Below are 24669 nucleotides of genomic sequence, written 5' to 3'. Positions count from 1 at the left end.
TATCTTAGAATAAATATGGTTGCTATGATCTATTTCAGGACGTAATACACTCTGATAAGAATTATGGTTTTGTAGGATAGAATATTTTAGTAAGATTTCCAGTTTACTTTCTCCTTTTACTGCTTTCTTGCTCTTTTGAAACACAACTGTGAAGCTCAAAACTAGAGATAGCTAGAAATTAAATATGTATTTGACAGAATCTAGTCTAAGTTGGATACTTTAACATAAACGACAAGAAGTATGTTTTTAAATCAACTAGTATTTGAACATTTGAGTTCTCCTTTTTCCTGGCATTTTTTATGTTTGGTCATGGGGCCTGAACTTAAAGAGCTGTCCCTCAGCTCTTTAGCTCAAGGCTAGCACCCTAACACTTGAGTCACAACACTACTTCTGGCTTTTTTCTGCTTATGTGGTGCTGAGGAATCGAACCCATGGCCTCATGCATGCAAGGCAAGCACTCTACCACTGAGCCACCTTCCCAGCCCCCTGCCATTTCTTTCATGATGTATACTTTGTGTTTCTTTTTTTCCTGGATAATTCTGACTCCTTCCACAGTTTATTTTTGACTTTAGGATGTATTTAAAAATCACAACTAGGGCTGGGAAGTTGGCTCAGTGGTAGAGTGCTTGCCTTGCATGCCTAGAGCCCTGAGTTCGATTCCTTAGCACCACATAAGTAAAAAGAAAAAAACCGGAAGTGGTGCTGTGACTCAAGAGGTAGAGCGCTAGCCTTGAGCTGAAGAGCTGAGGGACAGCGCCCAGGCCCAGAGTTCAGGCCCCATGACCGGACCCAAAAAAAAAAAAATCACAACTAACACAAAATTTTCCTGATTTCTCCTTGGAAGGTTGGTAGTTAAGGACAAAATATTTCCAATTGCTGCTGCTTGAACTACATTCCAGTGAAGCCATATTTTTGCCTCATTGTTCTGTTTTGTTTTGGTAAATATCCTGCCCATAAACATAATATTTTGGGAACAGCATGAAAACTAAACATCAATGAAATAGGAAAAAGGCAGAACTACAGTTCTATACATAAAGATATTCCTAAACCTGGTAAGTATGTATACTTGCTCAATTACTTAGGGAGAGGTTACCAGTAAATATAGGTTATTAGGATTGTGTTAGGTATGAAAGTCAAATAATCACCTTTTATGCCCAAGCTGTTGATTAATTTGAAAATGTAGCAATTCATTCAGGAATGAAATAATGTATTAACTCTGCTCTGTGTGTTCATTTGTACATGTGAAAGTGAGAGGTATAAGCAAGTATTCCTCTCTCAGTAGAACTCTATGAGTCCAGAGGAGGGAAAAAAAGTCTTATCCACAACTGAAAACAGTAAAAATCACCACAGGGAGAATTCCTTCTTTTTCACTAACTCTTTTACTGATCCCCAAATAAAAATTGCACAAATGCTATTAAAAATAACAATTGGTGGATGAAAGCCAATGCCATAGAGCTAAATACTACCCATATGATTAAGCATGATAATTCAGAGAATATTTTTATTGTATATTTTTTCAGGTGCCAAGGATGATAGAAGTGCAGTTTGTTTTATGGTCATCAACCTGCTCAATTGAATCACATCTGTCTGAGCTTAGCAGCTTAAAATTCATTCCACGGCTTGCAGTGCTGACATGGATATGATAAGACAGAAGAACAGAAACACCACTCAGAAGTAACCTAGCTGAACTGCATATGTTCTGACCCTTTTTGTCCTCCCTGGAGCTTTTGCTACCTGGCAAATGCAACTCTAAAGCTGTACTTGTATCTCCAGATCTTTGCTGTTAGCCAAGCAGAAACCTATTTCTCCCCGGGACCAGCAGCCAGAGAGGTGTTCTCTGAAGAAGACTTCTAAATGAGTGTGTGGCTGAACTCTTACTGAACTGAATTCATTATTAATGATGCAGATGGAGCTGTCCAAATGATAAGAACAGCTCCTGACGTGTCATGATCCAAGCTTTCATTAAACCATTTCAGGCATACTAATGGTTTCCCACTGCTCATTACTTACCAGCACTTTTCTCATAGATATAATAACTCTAGTGCCTGTAGGCAAGGCATTCTATAGAAATGCAGGAGGAAGTTTTATCTTACTTAGCATATTACTTTTTTTCATGGAACATTACAATTAAAATTGCACATCTACTTAGCAACTAAATAAATGGTTTAAGTCTTAAAAGTCAGAAATATAAAAACTATTTTCTAGGAAAATGAATAGGTAATTTTTGTTTTATGAATATTTTTAAAAGCATACAGTATAGTTTATATTATTAACATTGGTATCTGAGATTTTAGATTTTAAAGGGCCTGTGTCACTAGGGAATAAACTTTGGCAAATGTGTTTTCAGCAAACCTATGTTGTACAATCACCTTTTCTCAGTGCATAGAAGACATTTTACAAGGTATTGCTTTGCACTCCTGTAACTACCCTGACTCTTGCCTTGTTAGGATGATTAGAGGAAAAAGCAGTTGCAGAACTCCAAGGAGATCTGCACTGTGAGGTACCTGCTGCTTCACTTGTTTAAGTTGGGAACAATGTCATTAAAAAGTCTTTCAACCTTACAGACTTAGTATAGTATAATAACCATGATAGGAGTAGATATGAATAAACAATAATGGCTCTCATTTTAAGTCGGCAAAACAATAAGAAGTCCTTTATCTCTTTTCCACTCAAAGCTAAGTACATAATAAAATTCCTTTTCCCAAGTGATTTTTTAAAGAAATTCTCTAAAGTCAGTACTTACTTTTAGAAAGGTAAGCTTCAATACACCACAAGTAAACATATGATATTACTATATAGAGAAAACATCTCTAAAGCTATTTATCTTTCTATTTTCAAAGTAAAAATGTGTTTTGGTCAAATAGCTAAGGGGTGGGGATGGGGGAGGGAGAACCACTGCCTTCAAAGATCATCTCATCACTGAATTCTAGATAGGTTCAAGCTGTGTTACCATACATAAACTAAGAAAAAAAAACTGGATCCATCATCAGACTGAGTAATTTTGATAGGACTTCAGCTTCCCTAAGAACACTTGAGAATAACTTAGCAGTTTGGTTCATACAGCAGTCATTTCAAATTTTCGTTTGGCCTTGTAAAAATAATAGTGTAAAGTAATTTTAATGACAACTAAAATGCAAGTGTTTCAAGTTTCCTTCAACTAAAGAATTTTGATCAATCTGATGAAACATTAGTTAATATAAAATAGCCCCAAACTTAAGTATCTTGATTTTTTAAAATGTTAAAAATCATAAAACTGATAAATTAGTATTTAAAATAATTATTTTTAGGTAGCATTTAAACTTGTTTGTTTCCTTTCTAATGTTATAAAATTTAAAAAAAAAAACCCTGAAAGTTTAAAAACTAAAATTCTTTTATTTCAACTATGTTTGATCCTAACTTTAATTAAGAAGGTAAAAATACCTAATCTCAACAGCAAATTCACCTAAAGGTACATTTTCTTAAAAATCCACTTTTACTTGGTATTATAAACCCCAGGAAAGTAATTTATATGAACTTAAAATTTGTTTGTTATTAACTATTTTAATGTAACCTCTGAAAACATTTATGCCCTAAAATAATTTAGGGTGCAGACATTTATTTAAATGTACTAAATTGCTGTATGGTAATTAAGATAAAAATTAAGGTAATTTTTACTTTCCTAAAATACTCACTGAGTTTATAACAGGGTTTATAAGTAAATATGTTTTTTAGATTAGGGATAGGAAATGGTATTTTCAGAGAGGTAATTTTCAAAAATATTTAATTAGAAAGTATATAAACTCTCAATGACGGTATTTTTAAAACATGGTATGTAGTATTTCCCATAACAAGACATGTTTATAAATGGCTGAATGCATAAATAATTATGAATAAACCAAATCACTCTTGTTTGAATAACACTGCTAGAGTAGCAGCTAAGAAGGAAGGAAAGAGTGTACTTACCAGAATAATGAAAGTAACAGGTCCAATGAAACTCCATATAAAATAGTTGTCCACACGAAGCCAGCAACTGTTATGAAAAGGCAAGAGTATCTATTACACAGCAATTAGGATGTCAGAAACCTAACAAACAAACTACCCCTCAATAGCTTTGAAAGTCCCTTATCTTGGGCAAGAACAAGTCTAATAATTCTGAATTAGCTTTGACTTAATGAAGGATAGTGATTCATTACTTTAATCTGCAACTTTTCATTTCACATGTACTAGATAAAAACAAAATTCTGCTTATAAGGAGAAATAATAAATCCTGCCCCACCACTAAGACTTCTTGCTTTAATTCAGAAATATGTGCAACTTAATATTCAACTTGTTTCATCATCTTAAAATTCTACATGTGATCTTCAAAACTTTTCATTCACGTCTACCCAAAGTGTGAAACCCTATGAAAGTCATTCAGATGTTTGCTGCAAAATAGAATAACAAAAATATAATACCTCTATTAAGAGTGGATGAATACCAGGGAAAAAGAAATCAAAACACAGAACTCATACAGCTTTATAGTAAATGATGCTTAAGCTTATTAAGACAAATGTTATTTAGTAGTTGATTTTTCATATAACCGAATCTCTGCTCAATTTCTGCTACATGTCTTTTATCATCTGTACAGCTAAAAGGCTTCTTTACTCAAAAAAGAGATCTTTGTATAACTAATTTTTTCAAAGAAAAAAATAAAAACAACTTGTAGGCAAATTCATGCCACCAAGCAAATACAATCTTTAGCAACTCCTTTCTGTCACTTTAGGTAAATATATCTTTATAAATAAAAGACAGGGAGTTATTTTAATCCTTTTAAACTGCCCCATAAAATTTTATCAAAGTAAAATTTATGGTTTAGAATATGCCACTGTCACAATGTACAATGAGAGCTAGCTACAGGGTCGGCTACACAGGAGCTAATGAAGCATTAGTTTAAAACTGAGTAGTTAAGTTGTCAGATGCTTTAAGTTCAGAAGAATATTTTACTTAATATCTTTCTAACACCAAAAAGTTATTTACTTTTTCAATTTGCTTCAGGTCAATCTTTTGTGTTAAGAAAGAAAGTCCATAATTTAGAATCTGCCTCACCAAAGTACAAATGCTGTGAACCTAGAAAATTACAAAAGACTTGATTGTAATTTGTGCACGGCATGCCTAGTCTCTTACCAATAAAGCTTTCAGATGCTATTTTAATCTGTCAGGGACCCTCACTGACAGCTAACAGGCTTTAAAAAATTATTCACTTGAAAAACACTCAGGTCACTTGCAATTACTTACACCTTTTCTGTTCCATAGCTCTTATAGTCAATAGCAGCTGAAACTCCAACCACTGTGGCAGGAAACAAGTAGCCGGCAACGTAGTAATACTTCTTCCTTGAATATTCACTTTCAAAAACCTCAACTAACATTAAATAGAGCTGCACTCCTTCTAGGCACATCCAAGCAAAAGCCGCCAAAAAGAAAAAGTGTAGAAGTCCTGCAAATATTGGGCATGCAATCTGTAAAGGGAAAGAACAAAAACATCAAAGGAAACTCATGAATACAAATAACTGATTCCAAAGCCTTAAAATACTGACTGAAATCATTACTGTTTTACAATACGTCATTATTTAAACTATTGTTTCTTGAAACCAAGTTTTCTCATAAAAGGAAACAAGTTAAAAAAAAAACACTACTTGAAGTAGAATGCCAAGTGTTTCATCACTAAGGCACTGCTGAAATTTTAGCAAAATTAAATATCAAATAAGAAAACACATCTCTCTCTCTTCTCACATGATCCATTATGAATTCTAAATATTCCATCTGTCATTGATTTGCTTCAAGTCTTTAGAATAATTGTTTGAAAATATATCATGCTTTCTTGTAACTGAATTTCAAAACTTTTACAGCAAATATCATGGTTCTAATTATGTAGAATTTCCTTATCATACAGAAACATTCTTATAGTCATTCTAATACAGAGATTGCAACACAGTGAGTTATTAGCTAATTAACTTCTGTTTCTGACTCAAGACCTCAAGATGCTGCATAAATTACTCTAAATATGAAGAAAGGCTCACTGGTAAGAATGAGTATGTAAACAAACTAGGAATTAAAAAAAATAATATCTTGTCATTTCAGTATCCCCAACATTCTTGTATTCAAATTATATCTAAATAACAGTAAGAAAACTTCATTTGCACTTTAATACACAAAATGAATTAACACTACTTAATGATTGAGTTTTAAAATTATTATAAATTAACCTTCAATATTGGCTTGTCAATTACATCAACTAATAAGGTCAAATATTAAAAGCAACATAGTAGGTACTTTCACAATTGTTAAAATTAGCATAAGTCTAAGGTTACTGGACTCAAAAGTTACTTACCGTGTATTTTGCCTTATCAATGCCTACTAGAAAAATAAATTCAGCAATAAAAAGGTTGATACAAAGGTTCTTATGAATCGTATTACGATCACTTTGTAGACCACGGAAAAAACAGAAGGTGAAGATGCAGATAGCCAGGCAAACGAGGGAAACAACAATTCCCACCCAACTGATGACTGTGAGAAGCAATTCATGAACTCTGTCTTTATACTGAAAAACAAAGATGTGACAAGAGTCAGGATTCATTCATTACAGCAGAGAGAAATTTGTCTTAATTTCTGGCTCATCGTTTACTACTCTACTCTCTGATGGATAAAATCCATGTGTATTCAAATAAAGTTCATTACTAAAAGAATTTTAAACCATATAATAAAGTTAACTTTGCTATATAAACAATGACCCAAGAGCTGGTAGCTTAAGCCTGTAATCCTATCAACTCAGGAGGCTAAGATCTAAGGATCATGGTTCAAAGCCTGGTTGGCCAAGAAAGTCTATAAGGCTCTTATCTAAAATTAATCATCAAAAAACTGGAAGTAGAGCTGTGGCTCAAGTGGTAGAGTGCTAACCTTGAGCATTACAAAAGCTCAGGAACAGCACCCGAATTTAAGCCCAAGACTCACAAGAAGAAGAGGAAGAGAAAGAGGAGAGGAGGAGGAAGAAGAATAATTATATGACTCAGGAAAGACTTTTTTATCTAGATAACAATGCAAGTGCACAAATATTTTAAAGTAATGATTGAAATAAACATGGAATACATAAATACATTTACATAAGAGAATAGTTAAGTTTTAATTTTAAATTGATATTTTAATGATTTTTCAGGGTAATCTATAGAGCAATATTTATATTTAATTTGCTTGTTGGGTTTCTATGTGCTTACATACTAAGAGACAAGAAAACAATAAAACAGATTTCACAACATATATGTTACTTATACATAAATATTATGTTACTAATATAGATATATAGACAGGTAGGCAGGTAAGTACATATGTAGGTGCGTGACAGGTAGATAAATACTTTCACACTTCTGGAGATTGAACCAATTGCCTCCCCCATGCTCCTTATCACTGAGTTATATCCCAGCCCCATTCTACATTTCATAAAATACATTTTATCCTTTATTTTCTCTTAATTATAAGAATATATACTAAGTAAGACACCATTCAGAAGCCATTCCAGCTTTTCAAAATGTACAGCCCTATATAATGTGTACAAAATATTTAGGAAACTTGAAGTGTAAAATAAGATTCCAACACTTGAGATGTAGAGGGCATACTAAACTTTATAGTCTTTGTCTCTTTTGTATGACCTACTGCTGTTCATTTTATACATCCTTCATTACCTCTAAGAAATCCCTAGCCAAAGCAAGAAATGTTAGGATAAGTATGTCAACCGACATGTGAGCCTGTAGAAACAATCACATAGTGCCAAGACTTCTTGAAACATATGGACAGTATACAAACAATCAGAAATCCACATTACTTTGTTTCCCTTTTAGTTTTGATAAGTACCCAAAGACAGACTATTATACAAGCTGTTTTGATTCTCTCAGGTTTTGCTCTGCTACTAATTAGAAGTGCAAAAATACTTACTGCAATTTCCCTATGGGCCATGAGGATGGCAAAGTTGGTTAGGTGGCTGCACGCGCATGTTGTACGCGTTTTATTAGTGTCAACCAGCTTGCAGCCCTGAGTAGACCAGTATCCCATCATAGTTCTCTCTGAGTAGTTCCAGAAGGAACAGTTTGCATTGAAATAATTGTCAGGCTGGGAAATAAAATGACAAGATAAAATTAGGATTTTACATTCTAAGGTAGCAACAGCAATTGTCTAATATGTGTAAAAGATAATTTAGATTAAACTTTGTGTGTTTCAGACTATAAAGTTTTTCATTAGTAAAATGGTGGACTCTTGTTATATAAGGCAAATATCTCACGTAAAAGGGGCTTGGTAGCCTGAAACACTTTAAAATGTATTTTAAATTACCAAAAACTCTTTGTTACAATTACAATTTCCATCCTATGATTTTACATATTGATGTACTTTACAATCTTTTTTCTTTTTCCTTTCTGACCAGAGCCATAAATTTGTTCTGAGAAAATGCTATAGGAACCAAATGTCTTTTAAAAAATCCATTTTCAATGGGTCCATTATTATGGTTATTTCTCAGTGACACAATAGCAGCCCTTTGAACAAAACATAGTTACTAGATCAAGGTTCTCATAAATAAACTCAATGAAGTAGAGACAAAACAAAGACTAACTTCATAAATTTGTTTTTGTCAACTCTGGAAATCTTGGTTATTTAAGTTGACACAGCATAGGAATTCCATTTCTGCAATTCTGTATTTTTTAAAACACAAAACCCGAGAACCACTGTGCACACTGTAATCAGAACAGTTAATTAGAATAATTTTTTATTCTAAAAATTTAGAGTCTTAAGAGTTAATATTCAGCTATCCTGCAGCTAAGGTAGGAGTTAATTTTCATTTGAAAACAAATTAGAGTCATTTACATTTTCCTGTTGATTACTGAATTAGCTTTCATTAAGAATACACTTAAAAGTTCTAATAATCACTGAACCAGGCTCATTTAATTTTATGTTCACAGACTTAAATAAACTTGTGTCTCTGACCTAGCCCAACACTTAAAATTCAAATGGTAAGGTCTTTTCTCCCTTCCTTCTTTTCACTGTCCTTCTTTGCATCACAGCATGTCATTTTGTTTTCCTTCCACTCTGGTTTTATGACCTTCCACAACTTCATTAGCATACATTAACTTACATCAATATGTGGCAGAGTAAAAAGCACAGGATCAGTAAGGTATACTCGGCTGGACTCTTTATTGATGGAAACCGAAATGACATGAGAATTCACTGCAATGGTGCTGTTACGACCGATAAAGTCAGCACCCAATTTTATAGTTGCATTTTCTGTGCTAAGGAACTGTCCCAAACTACGGTATATGATGAACACCAACTTTGCAAGCCCTAGAAAGGCAAAAATAGTCATATGATTCACAGGAAATATACTTATGAATAAAATAAGACATATAATGGGGGAAGAAAAGTCTTCGTGGAATTTTTATTTAGATTAAGTTTATTGGGAAAAAGTAGGCCTTATTTTAATGCTAACTCATTTTTGTTAAAGTCAGGGTCAAATATTCAGCTGATTAGAATAAGGGAAAGCAAAGGGAAGAGGGAGGGAAATAAGAAGGGGCCAATTTTTACAAAGCTGTTCCATCTTACCATTCCTGCTGTTCTGTTTGACAGTATTTGCAGACAGTTGGATTGAACTGCCTGCTCCCTTGATGCCCAGAGGAAATTTAAAGTCTTGGACCTGCCCTTCTGTACTGAGAACTGCAACTTCCAGAACTATAGGAGAGAAAGGATAAAGGCAGATGAAAAGGGATGGTTTTAAATTAAACTACAGTTTATTTACAAAACTTCATTGTGTTATATTTCAAAGAAATTACGAACAAAAACTAAGTAACTCCAAAAGTTCTTACATTTGTTCTTGATTTGTCTCAAATAATTTTGAATAATTTTCTTCATATTTTTATGTCTTTGGTCATGAACTAATTACTAACTATAACCTTAAGTCAATTAAATATTGTGATACTTTAATCTACAAAATTTCAGGTTTTAAAATCAAAAATTTTATTTAAATCAACAAATTTTAAATATGTAAAATTATATGTTGTGGGCTCTATATGTTTTCAATAACCAACAGTTTCCAGTGGCAAAATGAAGTATAAAATTGCATTCTTTAATTACACATATAACATCCATTTCTATGTATGGCATACTCAAAATCATCTGCAACTCTGAAAAGCACATAAGGAAAAATAATTCAACCCTTTAGTAACAAGTAATAGTCAACAATGCAAAGGGTGTTTAATTTTCCTTCAAAAATGTACTTAGTGGTACCTTGTAACCTTTATTGGTAACTGTAACCTTTTTTTTAATCTTCTATAATTTTTTTGTAAAATACATACAGATTTAGCTATATACATGAAAACACCGGTGCTCAGTGATTCCTAGAAGTAATTCAACCATGTAACTAAAATACAACTTTATAAAGATACTCATATGGCACCTAGAATTCTGTCAGCTGCAGAATGTGAAGTTGAGATATGCATTTTATTGGTTCCTCTGTAGGAAGGTAAGAGTAGGAAACAGAAAAAGGTTAGCTTTAAACAAGAAATCTATCTAAAACCTGAAGTAAACAATGGCTAAGCATTTCTTTTGTTTCTGTGTTCGCTTTGAGACAGTCTCAGTTATGTAATAATGTAGGCTGACCTTGAACTCATGATTGTCCTACAACAGTTTAAGAGTACAAGGATTATAGTCATGAACCACCACTGCCAGACTAAAGCATTGGTTCTGAAGTCAGAATGATCCTTATTTGTGTCCTTATTTTTGTTTTTTATCACTACACTAAAGGATACCATTTAATACAATAATTCAAGGGAAAAAAAGGTATAAAGACAGAAAAGAAACGAAAAAAGTATAAGTTTTATAGGAATAAAACTAAGGTTGTTTTCTTTTCTTTTTGTAATGTGCATGACATTAATAGAAAATATTTATCTGAATAGAAAATATTTATTCAAATATGTTAAGAACAAACAGAATTAGTGATAGTCTTATCTGAGTCTCAACTAATCAATTTGGTAGTTCTTTCAAAATCAACACACAAATGAAGACAAATTCCAACAAGAACTCCAACGTGTATTTTGTGTTTAGAACTTTATGAATTGATTTTAAAATTCTTTTAGAAGAGAAATACCAACAAGCTGCCAAGGTAATTCCTTAAGGAGCAATGATGAAAAACTCAAGGGATATGAGTTTTATTGAAAACACAATACAAAGTTTTAGACTTTGCTAACATGTTAAAACATGTAGAAAGTTGACATATCACATAGATATCATTAAAATCATTTGGGAAAGGAATAGATTGTACACTAATAAAAGAATAAGCATTCAGATAAAAATTCAAATTAGTTATGTCTTATAATACCTCAATCACAAGTAAATTTCAGAATGACTAAAGACAGCTATGAAGCTTTAGCTTTATTGCTTATTAAGCACCACTACATAGGTGGCAGAAATGAGGAGACATTCAAGACTAGCCTAAGCAAAGAATAGGAAGACTCCATTACAACCAGTATGCTGTTATGCTGGTGGGATGGACATCGTATTATACCTGTTATCCTATCTAATGACTACACCTTGACTTCAATAGAAGGATCACTATATAGGACAAACCTGGCATATAATGAGAGTCTTGTTTGAAAAAAAAAGAATGAAAGAGAAAGAAAGAAAGAAAGAAAGAAAGAAAGAAAGAAAGAAAGAAAGAAAGAAAGAAAGAAAGAAAGAAAGAAAGAAAGAAAGAAAGAAAGAAAGAAGAAAGACAGAAAGAAGGAAGGAAGGAAGGAAGGAAGAAAAAAAAGGAAGGAAGGAAGGAAGGAAAAGAGAAGAGAAGAGAAGAGCAGAGAAGAGAAAAGATAAGATGTAGAGGTGTTAGGTCTTCATAGGCACAAAATACCAAAAATTTTCTTAAGCAAGAAACTAAAAAGAATATTACTTAAATCAGATATCAAAATAAACCAGCCCTAAAAGAATTTCCCTATTATGGAAAAAAAAGTTTAAAAATAAAGGCACAGACAGAATAAGCATTTGAAAGCTTCTTCCCTAAAATCAATAGGAAAGAAGAAACGAAGGAAGGAAGGAAGGAAAGAAGGAAAAGGAAAAGGGCAAGGGCAGGAAAGAGAAAGGGAAAGGGAAAGGGAAGGGAACCACTGTGGACAACTAATTCACAGGGGAGAAAACTTAAAAACACAATTCACAGGGAGAAAACTAAAATAAGCAAAGAAATGCATTAAAAATTATCAAAAGCAAGTGTAATCAAAGAACTGCAAATTGAAACAGTAATGGGATCAATTCAAATTCATTTTATTAACAAAACTGATGATAAAGTATTAGTAAAGAGTGATGGTTTTACTAGTGAGGACATAATTAGAAAAAAAAAAAGCTAGAAAACAATTATTTAAATTTGGAGGTAGACCTGTTGACCTCTCAAAAACTCTTTCAAGATGTAGGTGAATGTGTTCATTTCATTATATTTTCATTACATCAGAAAAAAAAATAAATAGAAGTTAAATAATTCAGTACTCTTACAGATCAAATAAATATCAGTGCATATACATAGAAAAATATTAAGAGAAAATTTATTCAATTGCCTCTAGAATATGAAATGTTAATAACATGAATATTATTACATGTATATATTTTTATGAAGTAAAACTTATAATAAACCTTATTCAAGAGTCTGAGGCAGGAGAACACCAATCTAAAGTTTAGGCTAGTCTGAGTAACATTGTGAAACCCCATCTAAAACACACACACACATTTTTTTAAGGGCCAGAAAATAAATTAAGGATGTGAATTACTCAATTTTTAATCTGGTCACAGAGAATGTTCTTCATCAACTTTACTGCCCACAGAATTTCTAATTAGTTGTTGTTATTTTAAATTGATGTGCATCTGGTAAAAGAACACACCGTGGCTCAGATGAGTTGACTGATGCATAGATGTTTATGCTAATCTGTATGCTTGAAATTATGTAGGTTTCTGTGGGGGAATATACATGACTGTAGGAGACCCATTCTAAGTCTCACTCACAGCCAGTGCTGTAGATAGCATTTTAATGTATTTCTCTACCCTACTTTTTCAAATTATCAGAGTACTTGCTGTAATAAGATGAAATGAGAAGATGAGCACATGAAGGGCCTCTTAGAAAAACTATGCACTCTCTGCCAGAAGAGCTTGTCTGTGAACCTACATCCCAGGTACAACAACATAGAGCAGAACAGGAGATGACAGAAGGCAGGGCCAAGTCCAGCCTCAATGGCTGTCCAGCAGGATATAATCATAGTAAACCTCTGTTGCTGTGAACCACTGTGATTTTTCAATGTGACGGAACTGTGTCTAAACAAAACAAATTCTGATTAATAAACCTCTTTGAAAATAAATCAAAAGTAACTTTATAATGAATAGGTAGGTCAAGCTTTATAGCATACACCATTAACTATCTAAATGATCTTAATGTCACAAAGAATGACAACAAACTGAATAGTCTTATGATATGGCACAACAGAAAAATTTCTAGGGAAGAAAAAAATATGAAACCTAAACTGACTCTCTACAACTAGTATAGAAATACTGTATTAATCACTGTTGTATGATTCACTGGTGGTAAAATCCAGAATGTTGGAAATTCTATATAACAAATCACCCGTGTGATTTCTTCAACAAAATATTTTCTTTAAAAAGAAAAGATTCAGTCTCATCATTAAGACATTCAACCAACATAGCACATATAATGTATGGCTATATAATGCACATCATACTGAAACAAACCAACTATTAAAGATATACAAAAACTAAACATATCTACATTTTTATTTTTTTAGACTTGTTTTCATTAAATTTTAAGTGTTTTGAGAGTATGGGATACATATAAAAGCTGAAAGTGGAGCTGTGGCTCAAATGGTAGTGTTAGCATTAAGCAAAAATGCTTAGGGTCAGATCCTAAGCTTTTAGTTCTAGCCTCATGACTGGAACAAAAACAAAACAAAACAAAGAAAGAAAAGAACCTTTGTGAAAAAGAAGATAAACAACTAAAAATGAACAAAAGAAACCAGCAAATTATCAAAACTGTATCCATAGAAAATAAACATCTAAAAAGAATTTATGAACAAAATGTGTGTGTGCATGTCTATGTGCTGACACTGGGGTTTAACCTCTGGCCTCCTGAACTCACTACCACTTGAGCCACGTTTTCTGTTCCTGCTTTAGCTGAGTAATTAACAGAATTGGAGAAACTTACAGATTTGTTTGCCTGGACTGACTTTGAATTATTGTTCCCAGACCCCAGTGGTACCTAACTGGTAATAATATCTTAGCAATCACAGAAATGAAAAATAAACCCACAATGAGATGCCACTAAAGAATCCCTAAAATGGCTGAAAAGGAAAACCACTGATATTCAAAGGGATGTAAAGCAAGAAGAACTCTCACAATATAGTTGTTGGAGAACACAGGAGGAGAAAATAACAGACAAAAAGTGGACATAAGCTAAATGTTTTGTTTTTCTTTCATAAAAGAGTAACACAAAGCTGGGCACCGGTGTCTCACACCTGCAATCCTAGCTACTCAGAAGGCTGAGATCTGAGGATCACGGTTCAAAGCAAGCCCAGGCAGGAAAGTCCATGAAACTCTTATCTCCAATAAACCACCAGAAAACCATAAGTAGCGCTGTAGCTGAAGAAGTAGAGCGCTAGCCTTGAGCTGAAGAGCCCAGGGACAGCGCCCAGGCCGAGTTCAAGCCCCATGACCGACAAAAAACAAAACAAAACAAAAAAAACAACAAAAAAACAAAAAAAGAGTAACACACACATGCAATATGTTCTTATAATGGAATGATACTCAGCAATACAAAGGAGTGGAGTACTGACATGTACATCTATTTAAATAAATCTCAAAAGAAAGACCAAAAAGTGTGCCTACTGTATAATTCCTTTCAATCTAGAAACAAATACTATAGTAATAGAAAAGTAGATCTGTGATTTTTCTGGGGTTGAGGGTAGACGGCAACTTGATTTCCCAAGAAGTGAAAATGTTACCAGGCTGATGATTAAATTCTATGAATGTTCACTAGCCCAAAATTCATCCAACTGTTAGCTTAAGATGGATACCCTTATAGTATATACCACAATAGATATAATTATATCAAATTTATAATGTCAAAAATTATTGTGAAAGAAATGACCCTATGAAATTGCATTAAAATTTAAAGAGAAATCACAAGGGAAGAAAAGAAAATTGTTTAAGCATGTTGCCATGTTCTAAATTAAGATTAAGAGCTTCCCAATAAGAACATACATAACAAATATTAGGCTATTTTAGCACTCATGTCCAAAATGACCATGATATAAGTTTGAGGAAAATATGAGTTTTTAATATGAAATAATGAATTATTTTTGTCATTAAAATTGCTTATACCTAAAAAATTAAAAAGCCCTAACTATACTAGAATACATATAATATATTCATTTTGGTGTTTCTTAAGTAGTTAGGACAAAAATAGTGAATTACAGGTATTATTTCAGATTGTTGTAAAAGGTGTACCATATTCTAGAAAAATCTCAATTCATGTTTTTAATTAAAAATAAAATCAATCTTGAAGAATCATTTATAATGTTGACAGTGTATTAGGAGAATATATTCCCAGACATTGTTTTCTTTAGTGTATGTGCTGAACTGAGATATATATATATATATATATTCATATACTATAAACATAACATTCATATATGATATATGACAGGCAGACAGGCAATCTGAACATAAAGCATAGTGTGTTCTTCATTTGGAAGATTGGTGGGAGTACAGAAGTCAGTCTGTCCCATTGGATTATCTTGAATACTTGTCAGAGCACAAGAGGGAAATTTTATATGTTTTGGTTTTTTTTTAAACACTCTTAGAAGCTTTAGAAACAAGTTGAGGTTATAATGCACCACCATCAAATAACTCTGTCATGACACATTCACTAAGATGGTATAATCAAGTCTACACTTTGTATATTGGTAAACAGATGAGAAGCACTGTGGAGCGTATAACATGAGAACTGCATAAGATGGGCAATTAGATTAGCCTCAAGAACAACAGAAGCTTCAGAGAGAGGAGGAATTACATTCATGTTGTATTACCAAAAAGGCTATGTTAAAAATGCTGCTTTCCTCATGACCAAGTCAACTTGAATTTGAGTGATTTGTCATTCCCATCCCTCAAAACAAATGATTTAAGTATTTTCTTTCTTTCTTTACTGAAGCAAAACAATATTCTGAAGTTTTGGAATTTAAATCCAGGTATCATAGTTTGATTTATATTGTTTTCTATATGCTTTTATGTAAATTCCCATACATGGGAGGCACAACTGGGTGATTAGATATTGCATCAGTATCCATGAGACTTTTTATCTCCAATTAACAACCAAAACACCAAAGTGGAGCTATTGTTCAAATGGTAAGAGTGCTAGGCTATAGTTAAAAGGTTCAGTGATAGTGATCAGAATATAAGTTCAAGCCCCAGAACTAGTATGTGTGGATGCACAAGCATGTACATGATGCATGCACGCATGCACGCATGCGTGCGTGCGTGCACACAGTCAGACACACACACACACACCACACCCACACCCACACACACACGCACTCACACACACAGGAATTTGGAATGATTTTACTATATGAGAGAGGTATATCACTGTCCATGATTTTACCTGAAGAAAATTATGTTTAATATAAACATTACTATCAAGTTCTGTGAACTGAAGTATTTGACTGGGAGGACATACCTCATAGCGTAATTTAAATTCATTAGAAACATATTACATAAAATGGAGAAGCATTTGCCATCCCCCTATCCCAAGCAGTTTCATTACTTAAGCAATCCATATTCTGGCATTTAAGTGCTCTTACACTTTTTTTCCTTTAATGATTTTTCAATTGGAACTCACATAAACATACCCATAAAAGTGACTTTAGAAAGACATAAGGCAGATTTTGGCTTTTCCATTAATTTTATTAAGTAAGATCAATGTTTCTTTTGCAAACAGACAAAAATAATTTAACAAAAATGAAGTTTGGCACTAGGAAAGACCAGATTCAGAATAGAAACACTATTGTCTTAACTATCTGCCTCCTAAATAAAAGTTAATTCTGATAATACATTCACTTACCAATATTTTCAGTGGGCATTGAGACTCTGGTTGGTTCTAAGAGATTGTCAGCTAAGACAAAAGCTCCTTCTTCCAATGTATCCAGTAACATTGTTGCAGTGTGCGCTTGTTCAGAGGAATTCATATGTTTCCAAGAATCCAGAGCTTCTGGTCGCAGAAGATTGTCCACTGTGTCAACAATTGCCTGCATCCATTAGAAATCTATCATTAGTTCTGACTGCTCCTAAAACCAGTGCGGTTTTCAATGGCTGACTAGTGATGTTTATTTGTCATGATGACTAGCTATTATATGGAATAATGCCCCAACATCTATCTGCTAAACTGGAAATAAACCTATCTACATGAAAATATGACTAACCATTAATGGACTGCTATTTGATTAAAAAGGGTATATGTAGAAAGGCAGCTTGTTTTTGTTTATCTAATCATATTTCAATTGTTGAAGGAAAATGTGGTAGCTCTCAAACCTGAGACATGGCTCACATTACTGAAGTGGCCACAGTACTGAAGTGGCCCTGTTCATAATTTCAAGACTTAACTATTCTAAAAAACACTGATGTCTCTGAACCAGAATAATACTAATATTTAAAATTTCAGCAATAATGCTTTTCTGAACCTGATCTACAATAATTACTGCCTTATAGGCATTGACTACTTATTATCACATAAAAAATGATTTTAAAGTTTACAAACTATCTGCAAACATATTCACGCTTCCAAATCCCTGCCCAGCTATTCAACAACAAAAACAAATAAGAAAAAACTCTAGCGAATAAAACTTAATTCATAAAGAATGGTCTTAAATAAAGGAATCAAGATAGCAAGCAAATATGCAAAGGCTATTTATTCCATTAATTTAAGAAAAACAGAAAAGCATAAAGTGTTCATAATATCCAAGTGGCAAATATTTATACATAAAGTTTATCACCACACAAAATAACATTTAGTAAAAATATATTCATCAGCTAATCAATTGCAGGCACACTCGTGCAGATATCACTATAGCTATGTCCTAAGTATCCCTTCAATAGTTGGAAATCTGACATCACTACATTTATTTACTATTCCATTTGCTTAGTTTTACTGTGTCATTATGTCTATATACACATTGCTTTGATCTACTGGTAATCACCAAGGAAAACTAACATATATTATGTTAATAACAATGGCGATAGTATTTTTAGGTACTATATTAAAATGAGCAAGGGGAGAAGTTGTTTGAGGTTACTGTCAGTGTAAAATTAATTAGCTCAATCTATCTTAATATCCCCATTCTGTCTTCTTTATGAGTTACCACTACCTTCCTCCTGGCTGGTGGAAGATACTTCCAAGTGGTGTGAAAGGCTCTTTTTTCTGGTCATGGGAGATAGTAGAGTCAAAATGTTCACACTCATACTGTTACAGCCAATAGACAGAGTGGAACACAAATTGGTCTGCTGAGGCCAGATTCATTAGTCACCAAAAAATATAGACTACAGCCTCTAATTTAAGTTATAAATGACTTCTAGCTAAAAACTCCCCATAGACTCCTTATAGAAACTCACTACATTTACATAGTGTAAGTCAGCTTCTGATTGGTAATTTTGAGAGTTTGATTAGTCTTATCAGAATTGAGAAGCTTGTTTTAGATGTGTTGAAAACTGACACTGGTCAGAAATTCACACTGAAATTTATCAGGTACAGAAAAAAAATCCTCTCTGATGGCATGCTTTTATTGATTTAAATACTCCTGATTTATTACCATTTGTACTTTGCTAGTAGGATGAACATAATCATTATCCTAATCATAGTCCTGAAGTAGTATTTTCCTGCCAAGGGGGATAAAGGCCATTTTTCCCCCACACTGAGATATATGTTCTGGGCAGCATACCAATTATTACATTTTGTACATTAACTAATGTCTTTAAAGGTAACCTGAAGATTTGAGTTTGAAAATTTCTAGACTTCAGCAGTTACTTGTTTGCCCCATTAAACAGGCTCAAGAGGGGCTGTCAGAACATTATCACCTGGGAATATACTTTTCCCACTGCCTTTTCTTAAAAAATGTCCAAGTCCAACAATATCTTTTCCTAACTAGAGAAATACCACTCCACCTCCTAGATCTTGCCAACTAGAATAAGTGAAGATACAGATTTGAAAAAAAAAACACTATTACTTGAAACTATTAAAGTTCTTTAGTTTTGTCATCATAGTACATATGAATTTGCTTTGTAATATCTGAATTACCTTGATAATGGCACTCAGAAGAGTTAAGGCTAGAAAATAACTATTTCCCCCAAAGGAACTTCTAAACTTTAAACAGATCAAAACAAAACACAATAAAGTATTTGTATCCTAATCTATCACATAGATTTAGTATGACATAACTGCACTAAGAGCGTTAGCATGTTTCTTATTACTCAGATATACAAGAAAGAAAGAAATACCACAGGAGTACAGAACCCTAAGCCAACCCATGGCTCTCTGCTCCTATGAGTATAATAAAACCAACAGGTAATATTTACTGATATCACTGTTCCATTATTTTTCTTTTATTTCTAGTAATCCAGACCCATATAACTCATTCTAGAAACAACTCCTAAGCTTTTCAGAACAAAGCCTATTTTATTTAAGAGTATATACCACAAAGAAAGCAGTGATTTTTTTTCATGCACATACATTATGACCACACAGTCTTTGATATGATAAACTGCCAAGAATATATCATAGCTGTTTTATTTAAGCAGTTGTTTAATCCAGAGATGATAAAAGAAAACGAAGACAGTATATGATTACTTTCCAATTCAGAAGAAGATACTTCATTAAAATTTTTATAGTTTGGATGAATGAAAAAAACAGCTGAAATTATTAAGATCAATGATTTGCTTATTCTGAAAGTAATATACCTGTGAAAAGCCAACATTTGTACAGCTGATATGGGGCACATTATATAATTATCAAAGACTGAAATACATTGGATCATGCAGCAAGATGATAAAGCGTGGCAGGTAGCTGAAGAAGGGAGAAAGCAGGGTGACAGCACAGGAGAGATACCTTAAGGTAAGCCCTGCATGTCTTCTCTCGTTTTTGGAGCTTTTAAGTAAAAGAAAAGAAATCAGAGGTTAGATTTTATCTGTTGGAATGAGGAAAGAAGAATCCTCAAAAATTAAGCTGGTGTTTCAGAGTTCCAGAGTAGCTCTCTGGATGTCTGTGTGTCCGTATTGACTACCAACACAGCTTGTCTTTTGCTGTATTTGATTAAGCATACTAACCCAAATCATGTTATCACAAATGAATGAATGCATGAATGAATGCATGAATAAGTGAATAAAGAGAGAGACAAAAATAATACTGTGGGTTTTTAAAAAGTCCACATACGAGCCACAGATTTTAAATTCAAATGAACCTAATATAAAGAATATGATGAAGTAATTATCATATTTTTGCCATTAGGTAAAATAATATCCTTTTCCTCAAAGTTGACATTGAAAGAAGTAGTTCAGTGATGATATTAGTTCCTAGACATATAACCATTTTGCTACTATCATAATTGCTTCATGTATAAGAATATAAAGTTTATAAACTGCATGTCCAACAATATACATTCAAAGTGAGACTGATGGATAAATACGCTGCCAACTAAAATCTCCCCTGGGTAATCTCCTAGGTTATCTCACAGGTAATTAATACCATTTCTGGGGGTAGGTTGGGAGGCCATCATCAACTCCTTTCTCCTTTTTAATTCCTTCTGGTAAATGAACCCAATTAGAAGGGTTGTTTCTATGTGTATGTCCAGGGGATCAGGTTTGGCAGCTTGCTGCCACAGAGTGGAAAGCTGCCATAGAGAATGGCCAGTTTCAAAGAGCAGACAAGTTCTTCCTACCTTGTTATAACTCCGTCCAGCTGAATCCTTTTCACTAGGTTTCAGTTCCTGCAGCTGTGCATCCAGGATGTCCACCAACTGCTCCATCAGTCTCACTGAAGAACTCACATCCCCTGTAAACACGGACCCCTTGGTATGCTTAGCCAGTTCATTGGCTAGACTAGCAGCATTTTCTCCACTTCTGATCTGAAATGACAATTTGTTTATCTCAGTAAGGTTTCCTATTCTGTTTGTGGCTTTTACTTCTCTTTGAGTACCCTAGTGGGGGTGAAAAAAAATTGCAAATGTCAAAATCTGCAACTAATTGAGACCAATAACTTTCTCTTCATCTCAGAAGATTAAAGGCTTTTAGATCCTCAACACACAAAAGAAATTCTTAACCACACACTTAAAAAATGAAAAGAAGAGGGGGGAAAAAGCCTCTTTTTTTCTGTCGTGAGCACTCTCATTTAACCCCACCCTTTTAAATGGTTATTTAAAAAATCCTATTTATTTCAATGACTCAATTATATGAAGGTAATTAATACGATACACAGTGTCACTATCTAGTGTTTGTACCCTGAGAACAGTAAATGAATAGGAAGAAAAAAAGAGGGCATTGTATTATTCTGAAATATTCAAGTTACCAATGCCCTTTAAAGTCATTTATAGTTATTGTATCATAATCGTGTGTCACATAAACATCTGTTTGCATTCTGTGGATTCAGTCACAAACCTAATGAAACTTGATTTATTAAACCAATGCACTATTTGTCTTGTGAACATCAAAAGAAGGAGAACAAACTAAATATGACTGAAATTAAACAAATATGTACTCATTAAAAAGCTTAACATAGAAAACATCATGCACTAAAACACCATGTCACTTTCAATAAATAATTTACAGACAAAACTAAGCTATTTCTTTTTTTTTACTTTTACATTGAACAAAGAACAACGAAGTTGGCTTTAACATAGAAAACTAAATTATTTACGTTGGAAGTTAAAAGTCCTAAATCACCAATGTGTAGCATATAAAAATGTTCCAACCTACCTTCTGAGCCAGTTGATTTACCCAGTGTGAGGTACAGTTGCTAAGATCGGGGCCCTTAGGGTTCCATGTTCCAGTAGAAACCATGCAGAGATACGAGGCTGTTCCTACAACAGATGTAGAAAACAACAGTGAAATTGAAACCATTTTTCTGCATATACTGAGGAAATCAGCTACAATGATTCTAGTCTATGTGCTAAATTCCCAATAAATGCTAATACAAGCAGTTGACAGTAACTGACCAAAAATACAGAGTATAACGCAGATTATAAACAGTAAATATATAGTCAGCACAGAAATATCAGACATTTACAGCAAACAAACAGAAAGCCCTTGATTTTCTTGAGGCTCATCCAAAGTAATAGTTTTAATGAGAAAGGCTGCTGTAGTGGAGCCTCACAAGTGTCCTTGAGGGAAAAAAAAAAATCACAGTCTTGACCCAGGTCTTCAAGAAGAAGCAGTAATCCAACACCTGACCTTAAATGACTTACAGTTTAAAAACATTTAAGTTTTCTACAGATGCTGGATTATCAAAGAAACAAAAATAGTAAAAGTCTGCTATGATTAAGTGTCCTCTTTCTCAAATACAATCAGCTTTAGTGTAATTCAAAACTTACTAAATGTAAAAAAAAATGTATGCATAGTATTTTACAGGAAATACCTCTTGTTCCCTTGGGACATGGTCGTTCAACCATCATTCCCCTTTGTGTCTGAGGCCATTTTATTCCCCTCGCTTCTAATGCTTCGCAGAATCTCTCTGGCAGGGGAAAAATATTTGTTACAGGAGGAATTTTGGTTGTAGAAACTGCTGGAGGTGGTTTTGTCCCTTTGCTTCCTTCCTGTGATCCAGCTACGGTTGTGCTCATGGGGCCTTTCTGTGAAGTAGTGCTTGTGGTTGATACTGTGGTTTTGAACAGCTCAGCTGAAGAAGTTATTGTCACAGCTGTGGTAGGCACTATGGAAAAAAGATGAGTGCATTAATCTCAAGCACACACCCACATACTGGTGTACACACATGAATGTATGTATGCATGTGCATGCGTGCGCGCACACACACACACACACACACACACACACACACACACACACACACACACACACACACACACACACACACACACACACACACACACACCCTCTTACCCTTCTGAATGCCCCACATCAACAAACAGCTACTCAAACATGAGTAGAATAAGTCTTTTCATCTAATAGAACTTATTGATAACACTGCCTACAAGATTATAGTTTTCACTGTAGTTTCTTCTTCTGTTGGGTTTCCTTTACAATGAAATATTTGAGGGTGAAGTTTAAGTATTATTTCATTATAAACCATCTAACATGAAATAAAAGGTAGGCTAACAGTAAAATTCTAGTCTTTTATAAACTCATACTCCATCAACAATTCAAAATATCAATGGAAGTCTAACTATAAGAAGATTTAGTTGCCTATTCTACATTTTGCAGGAAAATAAATACTATTACATCTTTCCACCTAGCAGCCTTCTTGCTTGAGAGACTTTTAAACATGCCTGATTAGCTCCAAACAGAAGATATGACTGGCATGCTTGTGCTATTTTATATGTTTTGAAAGGTAGAAAAAGCAGCAGCTAGTTCTGGTATAAAGTAATAATACAATCTTTTACCAAGATAAAAGTGTTAGATCAAATACTGCCTAATTTGAAACCTATCTTCCATATCACATTGACCCTGAACTGAGAAAATAAAAGAAACTATGGTCAGTTATTTCAAAGCAGAGTGCTTTTAAAGAAAATGTTATTTTTAATCTCCAACATTATTTTCAAACAATTAAGTAGGTTTAAAAAAATGAGACCCAATGTTTCCTCCATTACTTATTTAAGCAGCACCAAAAGCTGAGCAAAAAATTCATATGACCATTTAGAATGTTAGAATTTACACTAGTTTCTAACAGTAATGTAATTTAAAGTTTTATTCATATTTACCAATTTTATAAGATGATTGACCCTTAAAGTCTTATATATATTATGCATAAAATTTATATTAGAGACAGCCAACTGACATTTTTAAATCATTAAATTTCATATTTTAACTTAAGTTATAAAAGTCCATGTTATAATATGTCTAATATTTTAAATTTTGGCCTACAAATACTTGTTTTATATAATTCCGATACAATTGCAAAAAAAATACAGGAAAAGGCAAAAACTGACAATTTTCTTATTATCTATATAGACTCTATTCCTTTTTCTCTTCTATCGCAGGAGAAACTCTATGCATATGTTTTATTTTCATGGCACCATTTATTGACAAGATGAGCAGTGCCTATGTATATCAAACATCATGCCTAGCAAGCTGCTGCAGACACCTATTTAAACCTGTCTATCCTTTTAGTAAAGCACTTGCCTGACATCTTGTTAAACCTCTGTAATTTTCTTTTGATTACAATGCAGCTAGGCTTTCAGTGCTTTCTCAATTAACATTTGTCAAAAGCATCACAATCTTGTACGGAAGTGTCAAATGACTGCCACTGAATAGAGCCTTAACGGGGAGTTAGTAAAGGGCAGTGTGGAATGGTTCAGTATTATCACACCTTACTCACACTGTACTAATTAATACATAATTAATCATGGAAATATGTACACTACAATT

The 24669-nt window shown here is 33.4% G+C and overlaps 1 protein-coding gene across 22 annotated transcripts in view; it reads right to left on the bottom strand.

The window, feature by feature from the left end:
• Adgrl2 (adhesion G protein-coupled receptor L2) overlaps positions 1 to 24669 on the bottom strand; it is a 655342-nt gene that overhangs the window by 16483 nt on the left and 614190 nt on the right. For 16 of the 22 annotated variants that reach the window (XM_070007415.1, XM_070007416.1, XM_070007419.1 and 13 more), the window contains 11 exons: positions 22703 to 22996; positions 22045 to 22148; positions 21012 to 21197; positions 20183 to 20221; positions 17150 to 17333; positions 9595 to 9720; positions 9131 to 9336; positions 7942 to 8115; positions 6347 to 6556; positions 5254 to 5474; positions 3943 to 4009 (listed from right to left, as the gene is read on the bottom strand). In XM_070007415.1, the coding sequence (XP_069863516.1) occupies positions 3943 to 4009; positions 5254 to 5474; positions 6347 to 6556; positions 7942 to 8115; positions 9131 to 9336; positions 9595 to 9720; positions 17150 to 17333; positions 20183 to 20221; positions 21012 to 21197; positions 22045 to 22148; positions 22703 to 22996 (1811 nt within the window). The remainder of the gene's footprint in view (positions 1 to 3942; positions 4010 to 5253; positions 5475 to 6346; positions 6557 to 7941; positions 8116 to 9130; positions 9337 to 9594; positions 9721 to 17149; positions 17334 to 20182; positions 20222 to 21011; positions 21198 to 22044; positions 22149 to 22702; positions 22997 to 24669) is intronic. The other 6 variants (XM_070007425.1, XM_070007423.1, XM_070007407.1 and 3 more) reach the window with 1 other exon arrangement.

The sequence above is a fragment of the Dipodomys merriami genome, unplaced genomic scaffold (genome assembly GCF_024711535.1).
Source record: "Dipodomys merriami isolate MVZ:Mamm:240054 unplaced genomic scaffold, mDipMer1.0.p SCAF_7, whole genome shotgun sequence".
Lineage (NCBI taxonomy): Eukaryota > Metazoa > Chordata > Mammalia > Rodentia > Heteromyidae > Dipodomys > Dipodomys merriami.
This window is presented reverse-complemented; position numbering and strand designations above follow the sequence as displayed.